The 23,388-nt window shown below is 34.6% G+C and overlaps 1 protein-coding gene across 1 annotated transcript; it reads right to left on the bottom strand.

Annotated features, from left to right (window-relative positions):
- Positions 1-3,839: 3,839 nt before the first annotated feature.
- LOC149786431 (uncharacterized) lies at positions 3,840-22,008 on the bottom strand. Its single transcript, XM_089976870.1, has 10 exons — positions 21,943-22,008; positions 21,428-21,518; positions 20,062-20,089; positions 15,332-15,495; positions 12,716-12,873; positions 10,407-10,540; positions 7,489-7,567; positions 7,015-7,321; positions 6,579-6,708; positions 3,840-5,554 (listed from the first exon to the last, which is right to left on the bottom strand). The coding sequence occupies exons 2-10, from the start codon at positions 21,509-21,511 to the stop codon at positions 5,493-5,495; spliced, it is 1,146 nt and encodes a 381-aa protein (XP_089832996.1). The 5' UTR covers positions 21,512-21,518; positions 21,943-22,008; the 3' UTR covers positions 3,840-5,492.
- Between the last annotated feature and the right edge of the window lie 1,380 nt (positions 22,009-23,388).

Below are 23,388 nucleotides of genomic sequence, written 5' to 3'. Positions count from 1 at the left end.
CAAATGCACTTAGTTCTATGAAGTCAATGTCACAGCCATTAATTGAAAGTAATACATATTTTGGGTCAACCAATACACAGTGTGATGTAAGTGTGGCGAATTATGAATCATTCATGTCGAAAGGTTATCTATCACTTGTTGGTGATTTTGCCAAGACTATCTCTGTTAAGTGTTTAAGGGATGCAGTAGGTTCGCAATGTTTTTTATGCTAGGTACATTGTCTTTGAGAAGTCTTCTATTCCAAGCGTTCATATTCAACGAGTATAGTGCCGCTTTGCTTTTGTTCCAATCCATTGTGTAAACTTGACATCAAATTTAGTGTCCGGACTAGCGACGGTCGAAAAGGTGACTTGTTTACCCCCTGAAGTATTCATTTATTTCAGTGTAATGATTTATATCATGTTTGTACAGTTACTAGGGCTCTGGGAAACAGATCTTGATGATTATGTTGATCAGAAAATTTGTCATTTCGCTGATACATTCTTTTTCTCAATCCATAGACAAGAAAATCTTTGCTTCTAACTTTGATTAATCGAAAGGTATTAATCACAGTGATTGTCTGTTTACTTCTCACTCGCTTACTTTCTGATCAGGGCGACAAGAAACAATCGCTAGTTATCGAAAAAGAATAATATCATGGAATATTCTGTTTGTTTTCGAGGATTTTTAGCGAAACTGAAGTCAATATAGTACGAGTTAGTTATTTCTAAACACACGGAGTCCATGTGAGAAAATGGAGACCACCTGAGGTAATAGCTGGTGACGAGCGGTCGTTGACATATAACATTGTTGTTCCTTAGTTACATCGACAGGAACTTCTTGGTCTAGCCCATAAAACTCCCCTGGTTGACATTTTAGGAGTCAGTAAGACATATCACAAGGCTTTTATGTATTTTGAATGGCCCAAAATAATACGTGATGTTTCTAAATACTGAAAATCTTGTTGCACACGTCAAACGCTATAAAAGACCAAATCACAATATACTTATGCCTCATCTGCAACTAATTCATGCATTTGACGAACCTTATACCAGAATAAAGGTGGATTGTGTTGGTCCTTATCTAACACCAAGTAGACAACCAATACGTGTTGACCATAATGTGTACATCAATAAAATTGCGTCCAAAGGCTTTCCAGAGGATATCCCTTTAAGGAATATTAAAATTACTACCATTAAAAAAAGGGATAAAGAGTTTTGTGACAATATTGGCAACATATTCCTGCGTTTGACGAACAATTAAGCAGAATAATGGTAGACGGTGTCAGCCATTTACCTGACACAATGTCAAACACCCAATACTTGTTGACCATAATGTGTTCGTCAAACAAATTTGCAGACAGTATTCATTTAAGAAATATTACGACTAAAATCATAGTGAAAACGTTGATAATTATTGGCACAATTTTGTCTTATGAAATCTGTCCAATATTATCAAGTGTCGAGAATTTTCCAGCAAGTTATGTATGAAGTAGGCATCTAAAATTCTTCCTGTCACATTGACAGTCAAGGTGCGTTGGAAACTTTTCAGCAAACGTTTAAGAATATAATTCGGTGATATAGCTTTGATACAGAAGACGATTGGGACGAGGATGTTCATTTTCTATTGTTTACTGTTAAGGAATATGCTTAGGACTCGTTGCGTTTTAGTCCTGATGAAGTAATTGTTCCATATGTTCTCAGCGGACCATTGAAGTTATTTAATGAGATACTTTTTTCAACTGAAGATTCAGGAATTAATCTTATTGAGAATGTCTATGTCTCTGATATTAAATATAATTTGCCAGAGGTTTGTGAAGTAGTATGATATTTAATCAACCCTGTCAAGAATGAAATTGAGGTATGACAGAAAAACCAAGGAAAGGAGTTTTTAGCCCTGTGATAAATTTCTGGCTGTCTATCTCATACCTAAATGTCCTCTTTAGGCTATGCGATATGGTCCTTTTACAATTTGGAAGGAACAAAGTGACTTAAATTATACCATTAACACTACAGGGAGAAGAACACCTAATCAAGTTTGCCATATACCAGAGTCTGTTGAGAGCGATATCATTGCTCATCATGTAATTAATTAATTGCACATGTTCCACATAGTGAGGATTCAAATGATGGCATGCAATCGAACTATAGGGACTTTAGTGTAAATAATGTTTGGAATTTAGGAACAATAAATAATCTGGGACATAATATTTCACAGTTGCTGCCACAAAAAGTGCGAACTACAACAACAATTAACTGAATATGAGAACTTGTTTTAAAAAGTTCTAATACGAACAAAAATCTACCATGACACTGAAAGTGTAGATTTAAAACCTCTGAAACAATCGTCATCACAGGATGAATCCTCTCAAACAGGAACGTTTGTGAAAAGACATCTATTATTTCCTAGAAAATAATTTTATAGATCAAAGGTAACGTAACTGGTGTTCAATGTGTCTTCTTAAGCCGAAACCAGATAATACGCACCGAATGTGTACTGGCTATATAAAAATCGAACAGTTCCAACAAAATAGATTCGTTTCCTATGTCTAAAATCATGTTTGCATTTGGTCTAGATAATTATGACATTTATATCGATGACGTCTTCGTCTTCTAAGGCAGATAAAAAGATCACGTGGAGACCATTCAGTAATTCTTTGAGGAACATAACGATGCAAATTCAACACTTATACTTGGTTGTTGTTGTTGTTGCTATAGGGTTTAAAGCCATTTTTCAGCACAAGATAGGCTATACATGGCGGCCAGTATTAATGGTGGAGGAAGAACCCGGGAAAACCCCGAAAAAAAACACCGACCCTCGATAAGTTCCCGGCAAGCTTTCGCACATACCCACATTGGCCGAGCCCTAGTCTCAAACCCACGCAGACAGACGTGAGATGGCAGTGATCCGTGACGGTGAGGGCTTGAGACCACTCGGTAACTCGTGGCCCCATTATATTAGTACCTTCAAATGTTTGGAAATTCTATTTTCTACCTGATTTCTAATTGGTTGGCTGCAAAAATTGCAGTCAAGGACCTAACCTTGATGACAACATAGAATATTCAGAACAAGAAACCTGGTCCTTATCCAGGTTATGTTGTTGCGTCTTATGTTATTATATAATAGTTGCTTACCTTACTTCTTCCTATCTTCAATATTTGAGAAGTGAAATCAATATTTTGCATGTTTGAAATTATTAATTGAGAGGATTTATTTATTTCAATTGTTCATTGGTAATGCATTGTGATTGTGGTACATCAAGTCGTCTGTTGGCACATGATCATATTTAAGTTACTAGCACATCAGCACATTCAATACTGGACTTCATTCGGAACATCAATGTAATCCATCTGTAATACTCTATATTTTGGACCTGTGATATAACGTTTTGGAATATTTGAAATTTAAGTCATAATGCTTTAAGTTATTTGTACGGTTTCACTTTGTGTTCTAGGGAGGAGATCCGAGATGGAAGAATGGTCTAAAGCACTTGCCTCTTCCGATCACTGCCGTCATACAGCTGTTCGCGTGAGTTCGAATATCTGGCTCGGCAATTTTCGGTATGTAAGAACGCTGCCAGTAGGTTCCCTTGGGTCGTGGCGCTTACCGCGTTTGTCTTCCGGATTCGTCCTCAACCACGTATATTTTCTGCCATGTATACCTTAATATGTGCTGATAAATGGCGTTAAACCCAAACCAACACCAAGTATTTTAGCGGAAATAAATTATTCGCTGATATTTACAAATCTTGTTTTTTTTTCTTAATTTTTCTGTTACTTAGTTTAAGACGATAGAGATGTAATAATACATACACATACGCCTATACTGTTAATGATAGATAAATTGTTCAAAAGCCAACGTTTCATTCAAACATTAGTTTTTTTTATTGAATAAGCATCTTTTAGAAACGGAAGTTATTCAGAAGTTGTACAATAAATCAAAAGATAGAAAGTGAAAATGTTATAGAGAAAATATAGAAAAGATTAATAATGATATGCGTATTGGTTCTCTCTTAAAGGTGAAATTATATAACACTTAAAAATACTTAATTTGACCATTTACCATGCGATAATTGTACAAGAAAATCTAGCAATTCAAACTTCCTATTTCAAAAATTAATTACTGAAATAGCTAAGGGCTCAACTTTATGCTACCCTTTTAAAGACTGAGAACACGGAACGATAAACATATTGTGCTCTTATTTAAATACACAATACAACAATTATACATGGTACTGTGTTAATCATAGCCAGGGCCGGCGCTACCATATAGGCAAACTAGGCAGTCGCCTAGGGCGCTGATTTAATAGGGCGCATTTCTCCAAATCAACAACAGTTTTGAAAAATAAATACAATTCAGCTTTATTGAGGGTCGTTTTTTTTAAATCCTGGTTTATTTCATACAGGGACAGATAATCGGGTAGATTCAGTCTGACCGAAACACCAGTCTGACCGGAACAAGCAAAATGAGTGAGTGAATCGCGCGTATACGAAACTTTCAGGACGTAATTACGTTCGCGTATTTTTATAGGCCACGAGTTTTTCCGTGGAATCACGCGTATACGAAATCTTCAGTTTGCCGCGGAAACCAAATTGAGGGGGGTAACTCCTTATTTTAATGGCATAAAGGATAAATCTACTGATGATATACTTAAGAACTGCAAGAATTTGGAAAAATCTTTGATGCATAATGAAAACAAAGATATTGATGCTGAAGATCTATGCTGTGAACTTTTAGCCATAGCTCAAAGACTCCCAAAGTCTATGCCACCAAAAGAAGTACTTCTTTTCACACTCCAACAAAAACTTTTGGATAATTTCCCTAATGTTGCTATTGCATTGAGGATCCTTCTCACACTTCCAGTATCAGTGCCAAGTGGTGAGCATAGTTTCTCAAAGCTCAAGCTTATAAAATCTTACATTCGCTCTACAATGTTGCAAGAGAGACTTGTTGGCTTGGCAACTATATCAGTTGAACATGATCAGGCTTCATCACTTGATTTAGCTGAATTGGTTACAAACTTTGCTGAGGAAAAGGCACGCAAAGTGAGATTTTGAATTGTCTTTCTGTCTGCATTTATCCCTCAGCCAAATTTGGTTTCAGGTGTATTAGTATTGAGGGTATTCAACTGTCCATTGTGCTGTTAGTTCATCACTAATGTCTGTCTTTATGTTTGTTTATTCTTGTCTTAATTTTGCAAATAAAATAGTATCAAGTAGTGCTTTTATGGGGTGTCCGGACATTTGAGCACAGAGGGGTAATTTTTTTTTTATTTGAATTACCCTTGGTCTGTGCTCAAATGTTGATTGTTTTTATTTAAATTTATTGTTTATCAATTTTGAAATTGATATTTTCGGGCGGGGGGGGGGGAGGGGGCAGTGCCAGAATCTAACCTTGCCTAGGGCGCCAGATAGTCTGGCGCCGGCCCTGATCACAGCAATATATAGAAAGAAGCACGCCTGTAAAAATAGCATCAATAACGGATGTATATGTATTTACAATGGTCCTCATCTTCACATAAGGGTACGAGCAACACTGACCGCAAGGACGACGAGGCACACCCAGATTGCTGGACCTAAAATAAAGCACTGAAAACTGTCAATCAAAAAGAAAAAGAGAAACCCTCTGTACTTGTCAGCACATTAATGTTTCAATTAGTGTTTAAACCAGGCGAAATAGCGATAGCTATATAGGTGTGTAGTGTTAAAAGTAACAACAGGCTAGGTAGTAAAGTCTCTACACTATTTATATTTGAAATCCTTACATTCATCATCTTATTACTGATATTACTTATGCTGCTTATTCCATCATCGTTACTTCCACCAAAACCATAAGCAGCATAAATACCATTGGCATGAATACTATATTTTGCTATTTTCTGAGTCTTTATGTAATCTTTCACGGCTGTTCTTGTACGGAGAATCAAAAGAAACTTTCATGGGCAGATTAAAGTCATATATTTAAAGAAGAGTCAACCATTAGAATACAAAATGAACTCTTGGTAAAACATGTCGCCTGCATAGTATGGGGTATTGGACATGCCATTGTACGGGGGAAAAAAATGGTCATATTAATTTGCATGTGCATGTAATGTGCATGTGCATGCATAATTGTGAATAGAAATCAAGCCATGTAAAGAGAAAGGAAAGACAAACGTGAATAATTGTAGCTTTCTTGCAATCCACTACTACGTGTATATAAATCCCATAAAGAACGCCTTAGGCTCTAAATAATTAAAATATTGATTTTATTCATTAGTCGTCGACAACAAAAGTACTATCGTAAAATAATCTGTAAATTTGTTTCTTTCCTTGTCATATTATTGTTGCTTTATTCATCTTCCTGATTAAGTTTTTTTTTATATCAAAGCCAAACACCATGCTAGTAGGTGTCTGTCCTTAACGTCTTAAAGTTATTGATGGTGTTTGTCCTTACCCTATGATATGGTTCATATTTTGAAATAAATGAGAAAATTATATTCTATAAAAACACAAAATTCTCTGCCATGGATCAGTCTATAGTCGTTTACTAGTTCAGAAAACTTCATATTCATTGGAGCGAAGGTCAATAATTATGTATCGTGGCACTAATGCTCATACCCTTTGAGTTACCAGATGCCTTCATGTTCATATCATTGATATTGTCCGTACTTTTATCGACGACCCTGAGATCTGATCGGAGCATTTCAGTCCGTGGTCCAGCTGGTGTAATATTTCTTTTTCGTCTTTCCTACAGTGTGATAGAATGACAAGCATATAGCTCAAACAACAGAATATATGAAGAAAAATTCTCTAGTCGGACAAATGGAAGACATTTAATCACAAATGAATCGGAGGATTATCCTTACAACATGTCATTATTAAGATGGTATTGAACAAAACATGTCAGAAACAACCTCCTACGCATTTTCATAGTTTTTACCCTTTATTTTGCTTTTAATGATTTTAAATGCATTACTCATTTGATAGTTGATTTTGAAAGAAACCAAACAAATATTTTCGAATTCATTAAATAAGAAAACACAGTCCTGATTACAGAATTAGGTGGAGATGATTTCATAGTGGACGCTGTAGCTGGTGTTGATCCATTTGTCGATGATCTACTGGTAGGTGCATGTGTGACAGGTGTTGGAACTGGACTGAAGGAGCAGCTGGTATCGTCACTTTGACATACGGTAATGTTGCAAACTATTTCGATCGAATTGCTGCCAACGAAATGAAATGCATATAACGTGGCCTCCATGCTGTGTCTGGCTAGCGGTTGAGTAGATGAAGCAATAGGAGCTACTGTCGGTGTGTTCGTATCAGTGAAATTCGAGAGCAAATTCATGTCCATACTTGACCTGCATTGGAATAAACGACATAAATTAATAATATAAATAGTCAATATAGATCACTAGCAATCGGTAAAACGAAATACTACATAAATTTACAAAATTGTGTTACACTTTAGAAGTGCAAATAGCAGTACGAAAAGGTAAAGTCAGCTATGTCAAGCATAACTTCTTACCCACTTATCAGAAGTGTCTTGCTATGCTTCTGACTAGCATCAGTGGCAATGCAGATTTCCACAAATAAGGTGAATCCAACTGAAACAAAATGAGGTATTATTTTTAATAAAATTGATACGTTTTCAGGAAAAACATCATTAGTGGCAGAGCTACTTCATTACGAAGCGCTTGTTATTGAAGCACAGTAATACATACATACATACATACATACATACATACATACATGCATGCATGCATGCTTGCATGCATACAGACATACACATGATAACGTTGAACTAATATACATGTGGATATACATGTTACATTATGAATCAATATTCAACCATTCTTCAATGCATCGTAAATTTATCACAGTTCATCATAGGAAGACTATTACGTTCTCTTTGTTGGCTATTCACATTTTGCACAAGTGTTAATGACAGTGCATATAAATCTATCAAAGCCTTCCCTCTGTCTTTGGCTTCTGAATGGAAAATTCCATATGCTGATGTAAAATATTGTACAAATCAGCATGTTCGTCATACTTAGCCAAATATAAGGAACGGTAACTCTACAAGCAAATACCTAATAACATCCAACCCACTATTTGTGAGTGGCATTTTTCGTATAAGACAAGTTGGAGAGAATGGGTGGTATTGTGCTGATCACGTCTTGGACACACATACCTAGCGCATGCATGTCTTCTGGAAGAGGATCATTTTTGTCGAGTTTGTTGATTTACAGCCTGCTAGACACAAGTAGATTGACGTTAACTTCTAGAAGAAACTATGTAAGGACGTATTACTAAATAAATATTTGGACGTATCAAAGGAATGAAGTTTATACAAAAAAATAATTTGCACTTTGATACTAAGCGGGCGAGATCATAATTATGTCTACTATGTCATGAAAACGGCCTAGAGATTTTTTTTAAACTTTCCGGAGGTTTTCTTTCATTCACTTCGGTCCTCTTATCTACTACACTATTTAAGCTCTTGGCCAACGTGGTATTAAAATGGATTTGAACATGAAAATTGTTAGGGCTGAAAAGAGTGAGTTAAAAACCCTTCTAATAATGTCCCTATAGATTATGATCAGTGAAGATCTTTGACTTGAGGAATTGCAGTATAACACCTAACTCTCGCTTTTGGAATGCTTTTCATTTGAACAAAGACAATTTTCAGGAAGCTATGTGACATTTATATGTGGCTCATCGCTTTCCAACCAGCAATCATACGTTTGTACGAATTAAATGTTTTGGATGTGTTATGTATACCCATATTATGTACATTTCTTCTATGTATAGATTGCAGAGGTCAAACAGCCTATTAAATAGCTAATTGTGTCCATGTGTGTGTGTGTGTGTGTGTGTGTGTGTGTGTGTGTGTAGTGAAGTCGGTCATTCAGTTGCGTTCTATTATTATTTGAGATGATTTATATATTTCAATTATTCCTTAGAAATAGAAAGTGATCATAGCCGTGTCGATAAATCGCCATTTGGGGATTATTGTGGATGCATTTAAATACATTCCGGATCATATGCTTATGATACATTATGACTGCTGACATATCAACTGACTTAAGGCTACTGGCTATAAGCATAATACATGATGGACTTCATTCGGAAAACCATTTACACTCGTTAGAAATACTCAATAATTTTGGACTTATGATACAACTTTTACGACGAATTGGGATTTAATTCACAATATTGGAAGAGCTTTTATAAATTTGCACTTTGTATTTTAGGGAGATAAATTATTTGTTGAATTTTACAAAACGTGTTGGATTTCGCTTTTTATTTTACTTTAAGACCATATAGTCGTAACAGACAATTGTGGTTTCATAATTATTCTCGTCTTGCCTATTTGTCTACACTGTTGATCGCGTGTTTCATTTTTGTTGTGTGTATCCTCTTTTCTACTTATGGTAGTTGATGTCTAAAGTTAAGCAGAAAGACAAATATACATTACCTTCAATTGGGCAACATCAGTCAGTCAAACCTATTTACGTCTTAGTATATCACAATAAGCATATAGTGTATTTTCTGTCCTTTGTAGAAAATTCAATGGCTTTTCTACTCTGTAATAAATACTTTATTAAAGCCGTGCATATTACAGTGCGTTTTAACACCTGACATAAGAAAAATACACCATTAGTTTTATACTTGATTAAAAGCGAGAGATGAACAATATAAACTATTTGACTCCCCGAAATATAATTTAAACAAAAGAGTTAAAAGGATGTGGGAAACAAGATAGATTGGGTAGTAAAAATAGTTAATAAGTTGCCTATTAATAAACCCTTGTGTTGCTTCCTGTATAACGTTATCATTTTAGGATTTCAAAAATAAATCCACACAACTAAAAGGTCTGAAAATGAAGTTGTTATTCACTTTCTCTGGATGACAATAATTTAAGTTTCACAATCAATGGTAATCTAGTTTCAGCTTTTCCTTGCAACACCACTAGAGCTATTACAGTCACTGAATCGCAATCTGTTTTGGTCTAATGACTTTTTAAATTTTACGTTATACACTCTCACTGGTCAGTCTAAATATCAATCGCTTACATGTTGAATAGTCAATTGTCCGGACACGTTTCGAAGAAATAGTAAATCACCTGGTCCATCCCTACCTTTCTTGGTTAGTGGATGTGTATTGTATGCAAGATTCTGTCTACATTTATTAAGTTAGACACTACCAACTTTAGAATGTGTTGCGCTTAACTATCCTATCACTAATGGCGCAGAAAACATGGTACATGTCAGATATCAACACAAATGAGCCTTTATGCTGATAATACCGAATTAAATTATTTGGAATTGCGTTCTTCTGGCAACTTTATTATACAAAATTACATTAATCGGGTGTGTTATAGTCATATCAGATAACTGTGCGACAGAAAGATTCATTCATACCAAGTATACAGCAACTTACCTTCGCAAGATATAGAAAGCTGAAGTGCGGTTCCTATTAGAACTGGATCGTTTGTGATACTACTCCCGCTGGCGCGGATTTCCATCGTGACATTTAAGGTTGGTTCCATATACGGTTCGTAGGTTACTTTTTCGCTGTTATAAAGTAGAGCATAGCAAAGTTGCACGTGACATTAATTCGGTTAACATATTTTTGACATATTTTTAACTAAAACTGATTTGCAAGCAATTAATTCAAAATCTTAAAGCTAAACTATTTAGTTTTTTGTCTGCCTAAGGAACCTCATGCTAAACCACATGTCTGTTTAAATTGCATTGTTGTTGCTGTCTGGTTTTTTTTTTGGTTGTATTCTTGGTTTTGTGTTTTAAATTAATGTTTGCGTCATAATATTGAATAATGAGATCTAAATGTCTTTGTAAAGTTTAAGTTGCAAATCATTCATACAATTTCTTTATTGTCTGATTTGATTACCCTTGTTTACGCATGTCTGTATGAGTACGGGTAAGAACGTAATGAATGTTGATTGTAATTCAAGTCGGAGCTAGACAAAAATGAGAAAGTCCCGGTCTCTACAGACTGGATGATTACTAGTTGTTGTTGTTGTTGTTGTTGTTATAGGGTTTAACGCCATTTTTCAGCATAAGATAGGCTATACATGGCGGCAAGTATTAATGTGGATGAAGAATCCGGGAAAACCCAGGAACGAACCACCGACCCGCGAGAAGTTACCGGCAAGCTTTCTCACATATCCACATTGGCCGAGCCCAAGACTCGAACCCGCGCAGGCAGAGGTGAGATGGCAGTGATCCGTGACGGAGAGCGCTTTAGACCACTCGGCCACTCGGGAGACTTTCCAACATGTAATAAACAAATCAGCTATATGTGTAGCATCATTAATTCAAGTTATTTTATATTTAAAGATTAATTGTTGATGCCAAAAGCAAGAATCACTTTTTACGATGATTCGTCTGACCACATGTTGATTGTTGTTCCAGTAGGTTTCAGTGTTCATCTTAGCACTTAAAAGCTTTGATTATTTGGAAATCAGTGGCTTATTCAAAAAGGTATATTTCATACAGTCAACTGGTATGCAAACAAGGTAATGTGCAAGTCAAACTGGAACCTGTTTATTAGAATGTTTTAATCGTGTCTACGAAGTTCATAATACAATCATGCCCTCTACTAATGAAACTCAAGGAAGTATCACAAATCTCAAACCTAAACTGTTGAAGATAATGTTAATCCAATGGAACTTTACTTTGGAATATCTTACTTAATAATATAGCATGTACACAGATGCTTTTAAACGCAGAGGTAAAACAATAATTTTAGCACCACATGTAACATACAGGTTATTTTTTTAGTTTGCCGTGTTTTATTTACTCCAATACGTGATAAATAAAACCAAAGTTGTTGATGGATTAGAATACTTACATTGGAGTGTTTCTCCACCCCTTGTAACACGAGTGTTTCGCTCAGGAGTCGATAGAGAATTAACAATTAAAATTATTTGTGCTACTATTATTTATGTGAATCCGCACATATGCATACATATGTATCTTAAGTGGGTAGTTATTTAATTGAATTTATTTAAATACCTTCGAACTTGTGTTCGACAAGGCTCATATAAACTTCATTCCTAGGGCAATTAATTCAAAAAGTGACATCAAATGTTGATAATAATAGTAAAGTATACGTAGCAGAAGGCAGGGTAAGAAAAAAGCCCACTATTGCAAATAGAAAATAGTATGCAAAAATTTCGTGGGTTGTATTAGGTCAATTAGAATTACATAAAGTGATATATTAACATGTTCATATATGACAATTCTTAAACTCTACACAATATATGTAAAGTGTGCGAACTATGTTATTATTCTAATCATGAGAGTACTTACTTGCTAAGGTATGCTAATATATTTTCATATTGGCATGTAGGAATATATACATGCATATAAATGGGTTGATAATTATAGGTCGAAAGATGAAATGAAAAATGATTGTTGAGATAAAAGGAGGGGCGGATATAGATAGGTCGGTAGTTCCCCATCTTTCTGACCGCGACCCAATTTTTTTTCTTCTTCTGAGCCTCATCACCCTGTATCCACATTTTGATATGCTTCATCATCCTCAAAACATAAAGCGACCCTCAAGAATGGCTTCTAAATGTGGGAGGGGGTTATGAACAAGAGGGATAGCTATATATGGATTTTGGGAATTTTAATATCCTTACTTTACAAAAATAATTCTCTGTATTGAAGATGGCCTGAACAGCGTTTCTTTAAATGAGATACGATAGGATACCAGCTTACCTTTCAGTTAGGTTCAATTTCTTTTGCAAACTAAAACCTCCGACTGGAATATTGTTACATGTTAAATTGTAGAATGACGAATTCTTCCCTCCTACCACTGTTGCCTCTTCCGTGTTATTTTGTTTCTCGTGCATCAAAATAACTTTGATTGGGAAACTCTGAAAAAAACATAACCAGTAAATTTTAAACAATACTCTCCTTTATATTAAATCTAATGTTGATATGTAAATTAAAACTGCTACAAAATACTTACGTTTATCTAAGCAAAACCTCGTCAATTATATGGGATCAAATTATCATGGTTGGGTACTTTTCGATGTGTAAATTTTATCTAATCACCCACAAAGTAAATAAAGTCCTAAGGAATTTATGTAAACTTTGTGAGTGATCAGGTAAAATTTGCACATCGATAAATACCAAACCGTGACCATTTGATCGTTATAATTTCAATTGACATCCTTTCAAACATCAGATCAGCAGATTTAATCAATAAAACATACACTTTTTTTGTACATCGAAGTTTTCTTTCATTAGCCTCTAAACTGCAATATAATACATAGCTCTATCTTAGCTAGCCAAGATTCATTGATCCTTTATACAGTGATACGGGGTAGAATGTCATAGCGGGTCATGCCAGTGATATATTTTTATGATCATTAGTTTACGATATAAAAAATGGTTGTTGCGGTTAAACCAGGGATATTTCTTTGTTTAGAAAATTCCGCTTGCATGTGGCAAGTGACGTTATGACAACGTCGTTTTTAATTTAGACGCATTTCGAGTTTTCAAAAGCAAAATCGCATCCATTTTTAGTGAGATGCCTTGGTTGATATATGACCCTGACCTTTAATAACCGCTTCTGTAACATGTTGTCGAGGTGAAATGCAATAATTTCCGAAGATTGGCTTCTAACGTCTGCCATATGCCTTCTTCGGCAAAAGGGGTGAGTGTTGGAGTGCAGGAATGTCTGTGCAATTACATTGTTTTAACATCTGATGGTCGATTTTAATCTGTAGCTTCACGTTTTTTATCGGAAATCACAGGAGTGGGTGGGTGAGACTTTGTTGTTGTTATTATTAGTATGTAAGGCGTTGGTATAAATAAAACTTCACATCAAATGATCTGGAAATAGGAACCAAAAGTAGTCCGAAGAATGTATCGATGTGTAAATAATTCCAGATCAGTAGCACGTGACCCTTAACATCCAATCAAAACTTAGAAAACGCAGTCAGTTCATAAAAATTGGAATTATAAATCTGTGTTCATGCAGCAGAAATAGTGAAATTTGTATGATCATCTTGGCAACTTTACAGTCGAAAATACTTATAAGGATAACATTTCATGGACTGAAAGCAAAGAGATGTTTCGTGTGGTCACACATTTTACCATTAACCCCAATCAACATAATAATTAAAGCGGGAGATTTCATATGGTAATAGTCATTGTGCGGGTATTATAGAAATGTATTCCTCCAAGATTTTCGATTTTACCGTATTTTACATGGAACTAACCAAATCCATTATTTGTATATCTTTCTTAAGGGCATATCTCCTTTCACTTTCTAAAAAAAATAAGGTTTTATGAGAAATTAAAATGCTTGATTTGAAGTTATGATTTATTTTAACGAAATTGTTTCTAGTAAGCGTTTGTTTGTAATTTTAATTCTTCACTATAAAAGACCGAGACGTGAAGTTTGATAAAAAGTCTATTTCTTATTCAGTAAATGGTCCTGTTGTTGTATAGGCATTTTAACATAATATTAAAGCCAATTCACAAGTTGGTAAATTTAATGTCATACATCAAACGTATTATTTACGATTATATTTTACTTTACGTACAAAATTCATGTTAGGAAATCTTAAATTGACATTGCCGCTTATTATAAAAAACCAGCTAAAATTAAGATCTTGTGTGTTTCAACCTATACGGCACAGAGTTAATTGGCTCTATTGAGCATATCAGTGAAATACATTTGGGAACTTTCTGAAAAAACAATACCACGTTTGAAACCAAAAATCATGAGTTAAACAAATGTTAGTTTTTGTCTTGTAAAACGTTTCACATCAGACGAAAACAACAGGAGACCCAGTTGATGAGTTAGAATTCCGGACTCAATCTTTTCTTTGTGAAACTTTACTGAACCTCTGCTTTTGCAGCCTATAGAAACGATTGATTATATGCACTGTGGCAACAATGTCACTTATTTAAGTGGTTTAATTTGAATATCTCACTCAAATTCTCAGCCCTTATATCCCACGTCAGACATTTTGTTGTGCACGCAAGTCAATATCACACAAAGCTCTTGTATAGTTTGTCTATCTGTGTAAGTCTTACATAAAAAATATAGTGCGTGATTATAGTAGGAACCAATTGGAAAAAAATATTGAAACATTCCGGATTGATGTTCTACCAGTGCATCTTTGTATTGTTGCTATAATTATCGCGTAAATGCATCATGAAGTTAAAGTATTTGTATTTTATACCCGATGGAAAAAGCCGACAATTTTGCTATTTTTTCCAAAAATAGGTGAACATCCATGAAGATGTCATAACTGTACTAAACTGTTTAGAGAATGAAAACGTTTTATGTCGGTTATATTTTTGTGTTATGCTTACAATATTGCAGCTCTTTATCTCAAAAGTAACGTTTTTTTCATTTCCATGTCTGGAAGATGTACATTTCGTCTCATTGTTTGTCCCTTTGATTTGCGTGGCATAAATAGATCCATAAGAAGCTGCCTCTGTCCCAAAAATAAGCAATGACCCATTCTTTGTGCAGTCTGAAACGATAAAATCAAGTTATTATATGTATTGAAAAACTATAATCTTTGATTGTGTTGCATACACTCAAACCCTCAAAAGTGGTATGTATTAGAAGACGTAGTTTTATCTAATATTTAATTGAAGACGTTAGAATATTAACCAAACATGCTCTACTGAACAGCTGAACTCACCATTATAAATTTTGTTTCCATATAATACAAGTCTAAATGGTAGCAGAGAAACGTTTTATTTATTCACTTGACCAGTGTGACCGATCATTGTGTGTTGTCTTGGAGCCGTGTCGTTATGTAAACAATGCTGCAGTACGATACACCAATCGGCATTCCCTATATTGCAACTGTTTCATATGGAACAAGTGAGTCAAAATACTCGACGTGATGTTTGAAGGATACTAAGCAACCAAGATTAATTTTATGGAATAATATATAGTTTCTTAGGTCAGTGAGTTCAAAATGGTTACTTTACACTAACCATGATTGGAAAAAATCCGTGGCTTAGAGAATAAAAATTCTGAAAATAAATTTTGACCTTTAATTCAATTAATACGTTTTTCGTCTGGTGAACATAATAATAAAAGGTCAAACTTATGCAGTGGGAAATGACTTAATATTCCTGATTATAAAGTGTAAGAATCATTCGATTAATACGATTTTACATACTTATTTTTCTCGTGGGTCGGTGGTTCTTTCCGGTTTTTTCCCGGGTTCTTCCTTCATTATTAATACTGGCCGCTATGTGTAGCCTATCTTGTGCTGAAAAATGGCGTTAAACCCTACAACAACAACAACAACATACTTATTTCTTCATTATCCTAGATCTGTACTGTAAGATGAGGTTATTCTTGTAAATTCAGTCAGGGTCACGACAGTCAGCTATATTTTAATCGATGTAAATATCATGTGATTTGAGTTCAGTTTGTGAGTTCTTGAAACGCCAGGGTCGCATATTTTTAAATTTTCTACTAGTTAAAATACCTGACCTTGTATGCCAGGTAGAATGTTCAGAATGAGCTTAGAATCTCTTGCTGCTTTTGTAATTGCGCATTAGCTTTCTAGATGATTCGATACCTTTGGACATGGGACAGAAGATTAAGGCCTGCTTAGGATTTCGTCCACCATACCGTAAGTTAGTTTTAAGTTTTCACTTTTATGTTAGGGAAATAAATTACTTTTTGAATCTTCTCACATAATTTAAGACCACAGAGTCACACGAATAACACACACACACACACACACACACACACACACACACACACACACACATACATATATATATATATATATATATATATATATATATATATATATATATATATATATATATATATATATATATATATATATATATATATATATATAATGACATGGTTTTTAACAGTGTTGGCAATTGGTATAAAACTATTTTGATATGCCAACAGTATTGGTATATCAAATTGTGATCCGCACACTGCGAACTAATACACATATCTAAACATTGTTGCAAACGTAAACTTTTAGAGATTAATGATGAAATAACCAGTAGTGACATGAGAAAATAACGCATAAATGTCAAAAAATAAGCAAAAATCGTAAGTAAAAGAGACTGAAACAGAATTTGGTCACGATGCAACCTTTGAAACTAAACTTGCACCATGTCACGGAATTGTCTAAATTCTTTTATTTATTAAATACATGTCCTCGGGTTTCGATTTTTGTGTACAACGATACCCGAGTGTGATTTATGTATATTGTAGAATATTTCGAAATAGTGAGTTCGGTTCTTCCTTTGCCGCACTTGCGAAGTGCTTTCAATGGGAAAAGCCCAACGCTTCCAACGCACAGACAATGTATGATGACTTCGTCTGTGTATAAATGCCTCACCGAAAGATTCAATCTTCACATTACGGAACGTATTTTCAGTGAGCGGTCGACTTGAAGGACTCCAAAATCCAGCCTGGGTTGAGGAGAAATGATACACAAGTTAGGCAGGTGTAGAAACCCTAGATCAAAATCTTTCAGAATGAAATTTCTAAAATAAATAAAACAAACATACACACTATGGAGGGAAAAACAAATAAACATAAAATCCTTTTAACTTTCGGAACTAGGGGTCCGTCAAATGATGTTAATTCTGAGACGGACCATACCAATAAACCCTTTAAGGACTTGCACATCTTCAGCTGTAGAGGTATTTGAATTATACTTTCTTGTGTATAAGTTATAACTATTGTACTACCACGTTTATTTTTGTATGTTTACTATGTAGCTTCGGTTTTCCTAGTGTACTGCAAATATGTTCTATTCTGGTGTATGACTTAGCAAGGGATTTATATTAGCAATATAAAGTTGAATTTTTAAGAAACGTTTAGTACAGTAGGATTCTTGTCCGGCCCGGTTAGGTTTACTTCTGAGCCTGTTTGTTGTTTTGTAATTATTGTGCCGATAATGTCATCTGTATAACTTACCGTATATAACGTCAGTACGTTGACTCGTATATGCCCGTGTCATGCATAGTACACGGTGTTAAATGTATTTTCAGCAGACCCAAGTTACTGGAGCGATCCGACTTATCGGAGTGATCGGAGTCGACGTGGTACCAGTTGCAGAGCTAACCACATAAGTCGACCATAGCAGATGTGAAGCTGAACCATAGCTGCCGTAGAGCTGACTAAACAGTGTTGCTGGTAGAGTAGCAGGTGATCGGGCCTTGCTGACGAGTACAATACTTTTATTTGCTTTACTATTTGAGTAAAACGCATCAATCTTTTCTTTCATTGATATAAAACCAGTTTTTTAAACTATGAAAATGTCCACCCCTACCTCCCTCACTGTCGTGACTGGTGCGACAGCTTACTTCGCGACCAACAAAGAAATATAGTGATTGACAATAACAAACACAGCCTTAACACCTAAGCATCAATCCGTCTCTCTGTTTCTGTTTCTGTCTGTATGTCTCTCACTCCCCGTTCGGAGCATACTTTTCTCGTCTGCGTCATACGTCGGTGTTTTGAGACCTACGATAATGGTAAAAATCAACAATTTACAGATTTGATTGCAGTAGAAATATTTATGTACAATGTTTTAATCTCAATGTATATTGCTTGTTTTTGTTTCTTCAATCCCTGATAAACGTTATCACTTGTTCCGTATGTGTGTGGGGTGTATGTGTGTTTGTGTTCTACATGTGCGTCTGTATTATCCAAATTAATGTATTCATTTTAGCATATTTTATAAGATCTGTGTTTACTTCTATATATGTGGAATAACTCCTTCAAATTTATAATCTTTTCCCTGTATATTATAGTGCAGTTTGATCTTGCGTCAGATAAATATGCCTTTGAATAAAACAATGTGTTATCTAAGATTAAATTTTGGTGACACATAAAAAATTTTGATTTTCAATGATTTCGATTAGCAATACCTGAGACATAGCAAATCTTAAGCTGTCCACAGAGTCTTTTAAAATGTATTTCAGGAAACGTACTCAGCAGTTCATAGTAAAGGATTGACCGTCAATGTTACTGGAATTTCAATTTAGAAAGATCCAACAATCATACCTTTTGCATTTAGCACCTGGCCTAATAATAAAAAGGTTACTTATATCTAAAGTAAACATGCAGTTTTGTAACATTTTTACAATGTAAATACATAACAGATGCACGATATGGCGAGGATGTTTCAAATAATGACAATAGATACACCACGTTTGATATTCCAATCTAATGCTGCAAATAAATGAAAAACCTAGTACCATTATAGACATCACCACTATAACTGCTAAAAAAACTGTGATACGTTTTTATTTTCTTTGAGATCGATGTTTGGTGAGTTTGAGTGGATTTTAGGGAAACACAGCAAAGCATATGACGATATTAACACCAATTAAAAATACGGCAAAGAAAAGGTAGCAGGCGACAAAAAAACGAGCATCAAAGAAACAACAACAATAACAATAATAATAATAATAATAATAATAATAATAATAATATGTACAACTGTTTAAATATTAAGGTCAGTACATCCTAACAGTAATGTCGCCTTCCATATCTTCCAGGCAGTTATCGACAAAAGTCTGGTAATTGTTGGTAGATCATCCTTTCTCGTGATGGATCAAATGATTGTTTGAAAAGTGCGTGAAATCAGATCTTGATGTTTAAACCAATTTGTTCATAAATTGTACCTTAGGTAGCGTCAAGAGATAATTTATTCAAAATTAATTTTTTATCAAGTATCGTACATTTTATTAAATCAAGTTTGGATGTGATGTCCGTAGAATTGTTTTTGCATCGGAAATGCAAATTACGCATATCCCCTGCTCATTAGCTACTTGTATATTTTCACCTTAGGCTGTATATTGTGTATCCTCAAGACATGACGATTCCATTGCACGACCTCAAACTGTGATGACGAAATCTAAAAGGGTCTTTTTAAATAGTTTATCGAAATCCAAGGATTGGAATATTTGCTTGAACTAGAAACAACTTTATGAAACAATAATCCTTTACCACATGACCATTAGATCTGATGGTTTGTAAAACCTCTCAAAGACAACATTCCGCGTGCAGCCGTATTTTACATACTTACCAAAGCTTAAACCACCGGTAATATTTGCCTGAAAGAGAATAAGACAAATATAACTAGGAACTAGTAATGCTTAACGTTTTCTCGCATTGATGGCTTGGCCGTCGCTCGTAATTCAGCTTTTTTGTAACCACACACCATTAAGGAAGCCTAAATTATAAACAGTAAAGGCTATTTACTGTATTAATATAACGGAAATTTGCGTTGTTAATGACACATACTAACTCAAATTTGATACCAAGTGAAAAGGTCCAACTATTTAACGTTATGGTTACTTAACTCTGGTTTCGATTGATTAATGAAGCTTGCTACAATAAACAACAATTTAGGGACAAATTTTTGATTTTATGTTCCTTTAAAACAATTGTTAACACCAGTCTCTATATATGTATGGTCTACTCCTGATGTGTTGTGGATTGGAAAAACTAGACCATTACTGGTGTAGTGCATTATTCCTTAAACGTATTATTTAAAATGCAAATGGCAGACAAACTCTCAGATAAAAGCCACTCAATTCTTGGTTGTCTTGGAATATATAGTAAATCGTATCATCTGTTTCATTGCTTGGTGCTTGTAATATGTAATACGTGTTACCTACCCTCTGCCAATCACCGACCCGACTTTTAACTTGGCCTTTAGAATATTTCTTTTTTTAAGTAAGGAAAGCCATATTTAATATCACATCAGTCTAATTTGTAAGACAATGAAAGGTAGTATCTTTTCAATGCAGTTCAGACCTGTTTTACAATAGAAGTTAAATTATTTTGTGATATTTATAGTAACTGCGGCTATATTGGATGAGCAATCGATGGCATTTATATACACTATTAGGATACGCTTGCTAGAATTCTTATGTCGGATTATGTAATAGACTATACCTCATGTTTGGATCTATATATTTGTAAAGCAATAGTCACATATCAAGTAGACGCTGTAAAGTAATTACGTTACGTTTACATATGTTGTTCTTATATGATTTCTTCAATCGTCCCCTTTAACATTGTGGAAATAAGAAATTCATACGTCAGAAAGATATCAATAGGATAAGATGATATACTGAGTATGTATTAATGATAATTAAGATGTTCCGTACCAAACGGTTTAAATATATCATATGACAATATCATTCCTTGTATAGCAAATGAAATTAATCTGCTTACCCAGAAAAGATAAATCCAACAGGGTATGTTAAAGAAAAGGAAAATCCAGCAGTAAAAACAATACGTGTATAAATCCTCAATATTTCGTTTTCAGGCTACTCGAACACTACACATACACTCGAACATGTGCTCGAAGTACCGGCCGAGGATGCAAGCGTTATATACCCATCACATATTGAACAGTGTTCAATGCCACATGATTATCTTACCGTTCCTGATGCAAAGCATACCAGAGACAAAACCAAGATGAGCACTGGAAACAACTGTTTCATGCTGAGTCTTCTATTGGCCATTCAATATCTAGAAATAAAAATTATACAGTTGGAGATACTAACGCCAAAGCGTTGAATATGTTTTGTATGAAGTACTAGTTTCAAATATGCCAAATGTGTTAAAGCGTTTTCCTTTTCCATTATTTTGGCAAGATCATTTTATTTAAAATATTTTGTTTCAAACTATTAACGAAGAACAAACAACCCCATTTATTTCTAGCCGTTGGGTTATATATGTTAAAAGAATATAGTCATGAGCAAATGGTAATTATCCCATAATGTAACTTTAGTTATTTTCTTGTTTTTATCTTCATTTATGGACTCATTTAAGCAACAAATAAAGGCCACTAAACTGAACACATAAGTATGACAATATTTGAACACTCAATAACGTATCACTTCCATAAAAATGTACAACATATAACAATAATCATAATATAATGCTAACTTACAGACAGTTTCTGGAAACTTTGATTAGGATCTCACGCTTCAGGCTAAACTTGCAAAATGAAGCACTCGAAGATTTAGTTCTGGAGATCTCTGATTTTATATTCTTTTCAGGTTTGACTCCGCCCCTTTTTTCTCAATTGCACGCCTTTCGTAAGGGCAGTGAAACAACATGATTTATTTATATTTCATCCCCGATTATCATATCTGTTTTTATTTCTTTAGTTCGGGCATTTAACAAGACTTAGGCACGGAACTTCCTACACTAGCGGGAGAATATTTAGATTACCTCGAAGATAATGGAAAATCAATACTGGACGGAAAAGGGGTTTTAATTTTGAATAAATAGCTGGAACTCCTTAATGTTGAAGTAGAGATTTCGTTTCATTTTCAAGAAAATACACCAAAGTAGGTGTTTTCCAATAAACCACTACACCTTTAATTGTATGTCCATACCATAAATCCAAATAATTATGTAAATACGTACATAAATACATTCATGCATGCGTGGCTAAAAGAACATATATTAAGCTTTAAAGTAATCATGTTTATGTTTCGATATTTGCTGTGCAGCTCTATCCGATACCGTATCAAAATGATGGTGAAAGGTTTAGTGAGACCTTACATGCTTCTAAAATAGTCAGATATTAACCGTTGACACTTTCAAGCATCTGACCTCGAAACAAACACTTGTTGAATCAGTATTTAAAGTCATTGCAGAACCTTGAACTATCTATGGCGTCAGACGAATGCACCCGAAATCGCATTCCTCTGCTTTTGAATTAAACGCAATTGAACACGTACTTCGAATCTCACAGATGATTGTTGTTTAACCCATTTTCCGAACCATAAGATAATTCAATTGCTGGCTAGTAATTATAATAGACAAAAGCCATTTGTGAATACAGAAAAAGAGAAGTATACTATTAAGCGTTATACCTTACCTTGCTCCAAAGGCGTGCGATAAAACGTTATTATTTATTATACTTGTGCACAATTCAGAAATAGTTCTTCATCTCTCCTTGCTATATTACATCAAGCAGCCACAGAAAATGCAAGCTAATTCGTATGTTCCATAGTTCCTGAACTGCCTACTGGTGAAGATACATTTCCACTTTCCATGAATTATGTAGACATAATAGGTATGTAGCGACACAGGCATTCGTAATTGATGCTCGGTAATTAGTAAAAATGTTAAATCGGGTCTTGAAATGTGCAACACGTTCCAAGAGCTGAAAAGTTAATTATAAATAAAATGTTTACAAGAGTTACATACATTTTTATTCATTTAAAAAAGCAACCTGTATGCATTTTATCCAGTAAATAAAGGTGCAAAAATGTGTTCGGGCATAATCGATGCAATGAGGACTATATGAGCACTTCCTATGTCTTACTACTATATTGTTCTACCACTGGCTTGATTACAACTCTTCTAAGTCTGAAAATATTAT

Source organism: Sinohyriopsis cumingii, chromosome 12, assembly GCF_028554795.1.
Source record: "Sinohyriopsis cumingii isolate HCF-2022 chromosome 12, ASM2855479v2, whole genome shotgun sequence".
Lineage (NCBI taxonomy): Eukaryota > Metazoa > Mollusca > Bivalvia > Unionida > Unionidae > Sinohyriopsis > Sinohyriopsis cumingii.
The sequence above is the reverse complement of the archived record's forward strand: the minus strand, read 5'-3'. Positions and strand labels throughout refer to the sequence as shown.

Coding starts and splice junctions, on each gene's coding strand:
- LOC149786431 (XM_089976870.1), bottom strand. CDS start 21,511: ATGGCCAATAGAAGACTCAGCATGAAACAGTTGTTTCCAGTGCTCATC. Junction 20,090..21,427: donor TATGCTTTGCATCAGGAACG/GTAAGATAATCA, acceptor ATTCTCTTTCAG/GCAAATATTACCGGTGGTTT. Junction 7,568..10,406: donor GCTTTCTATATCTTGCGAAG/GTAAGTTGCTGT, acceptor ATTTTGTTTCAG/TTGGATTCACCTTATTTGTG.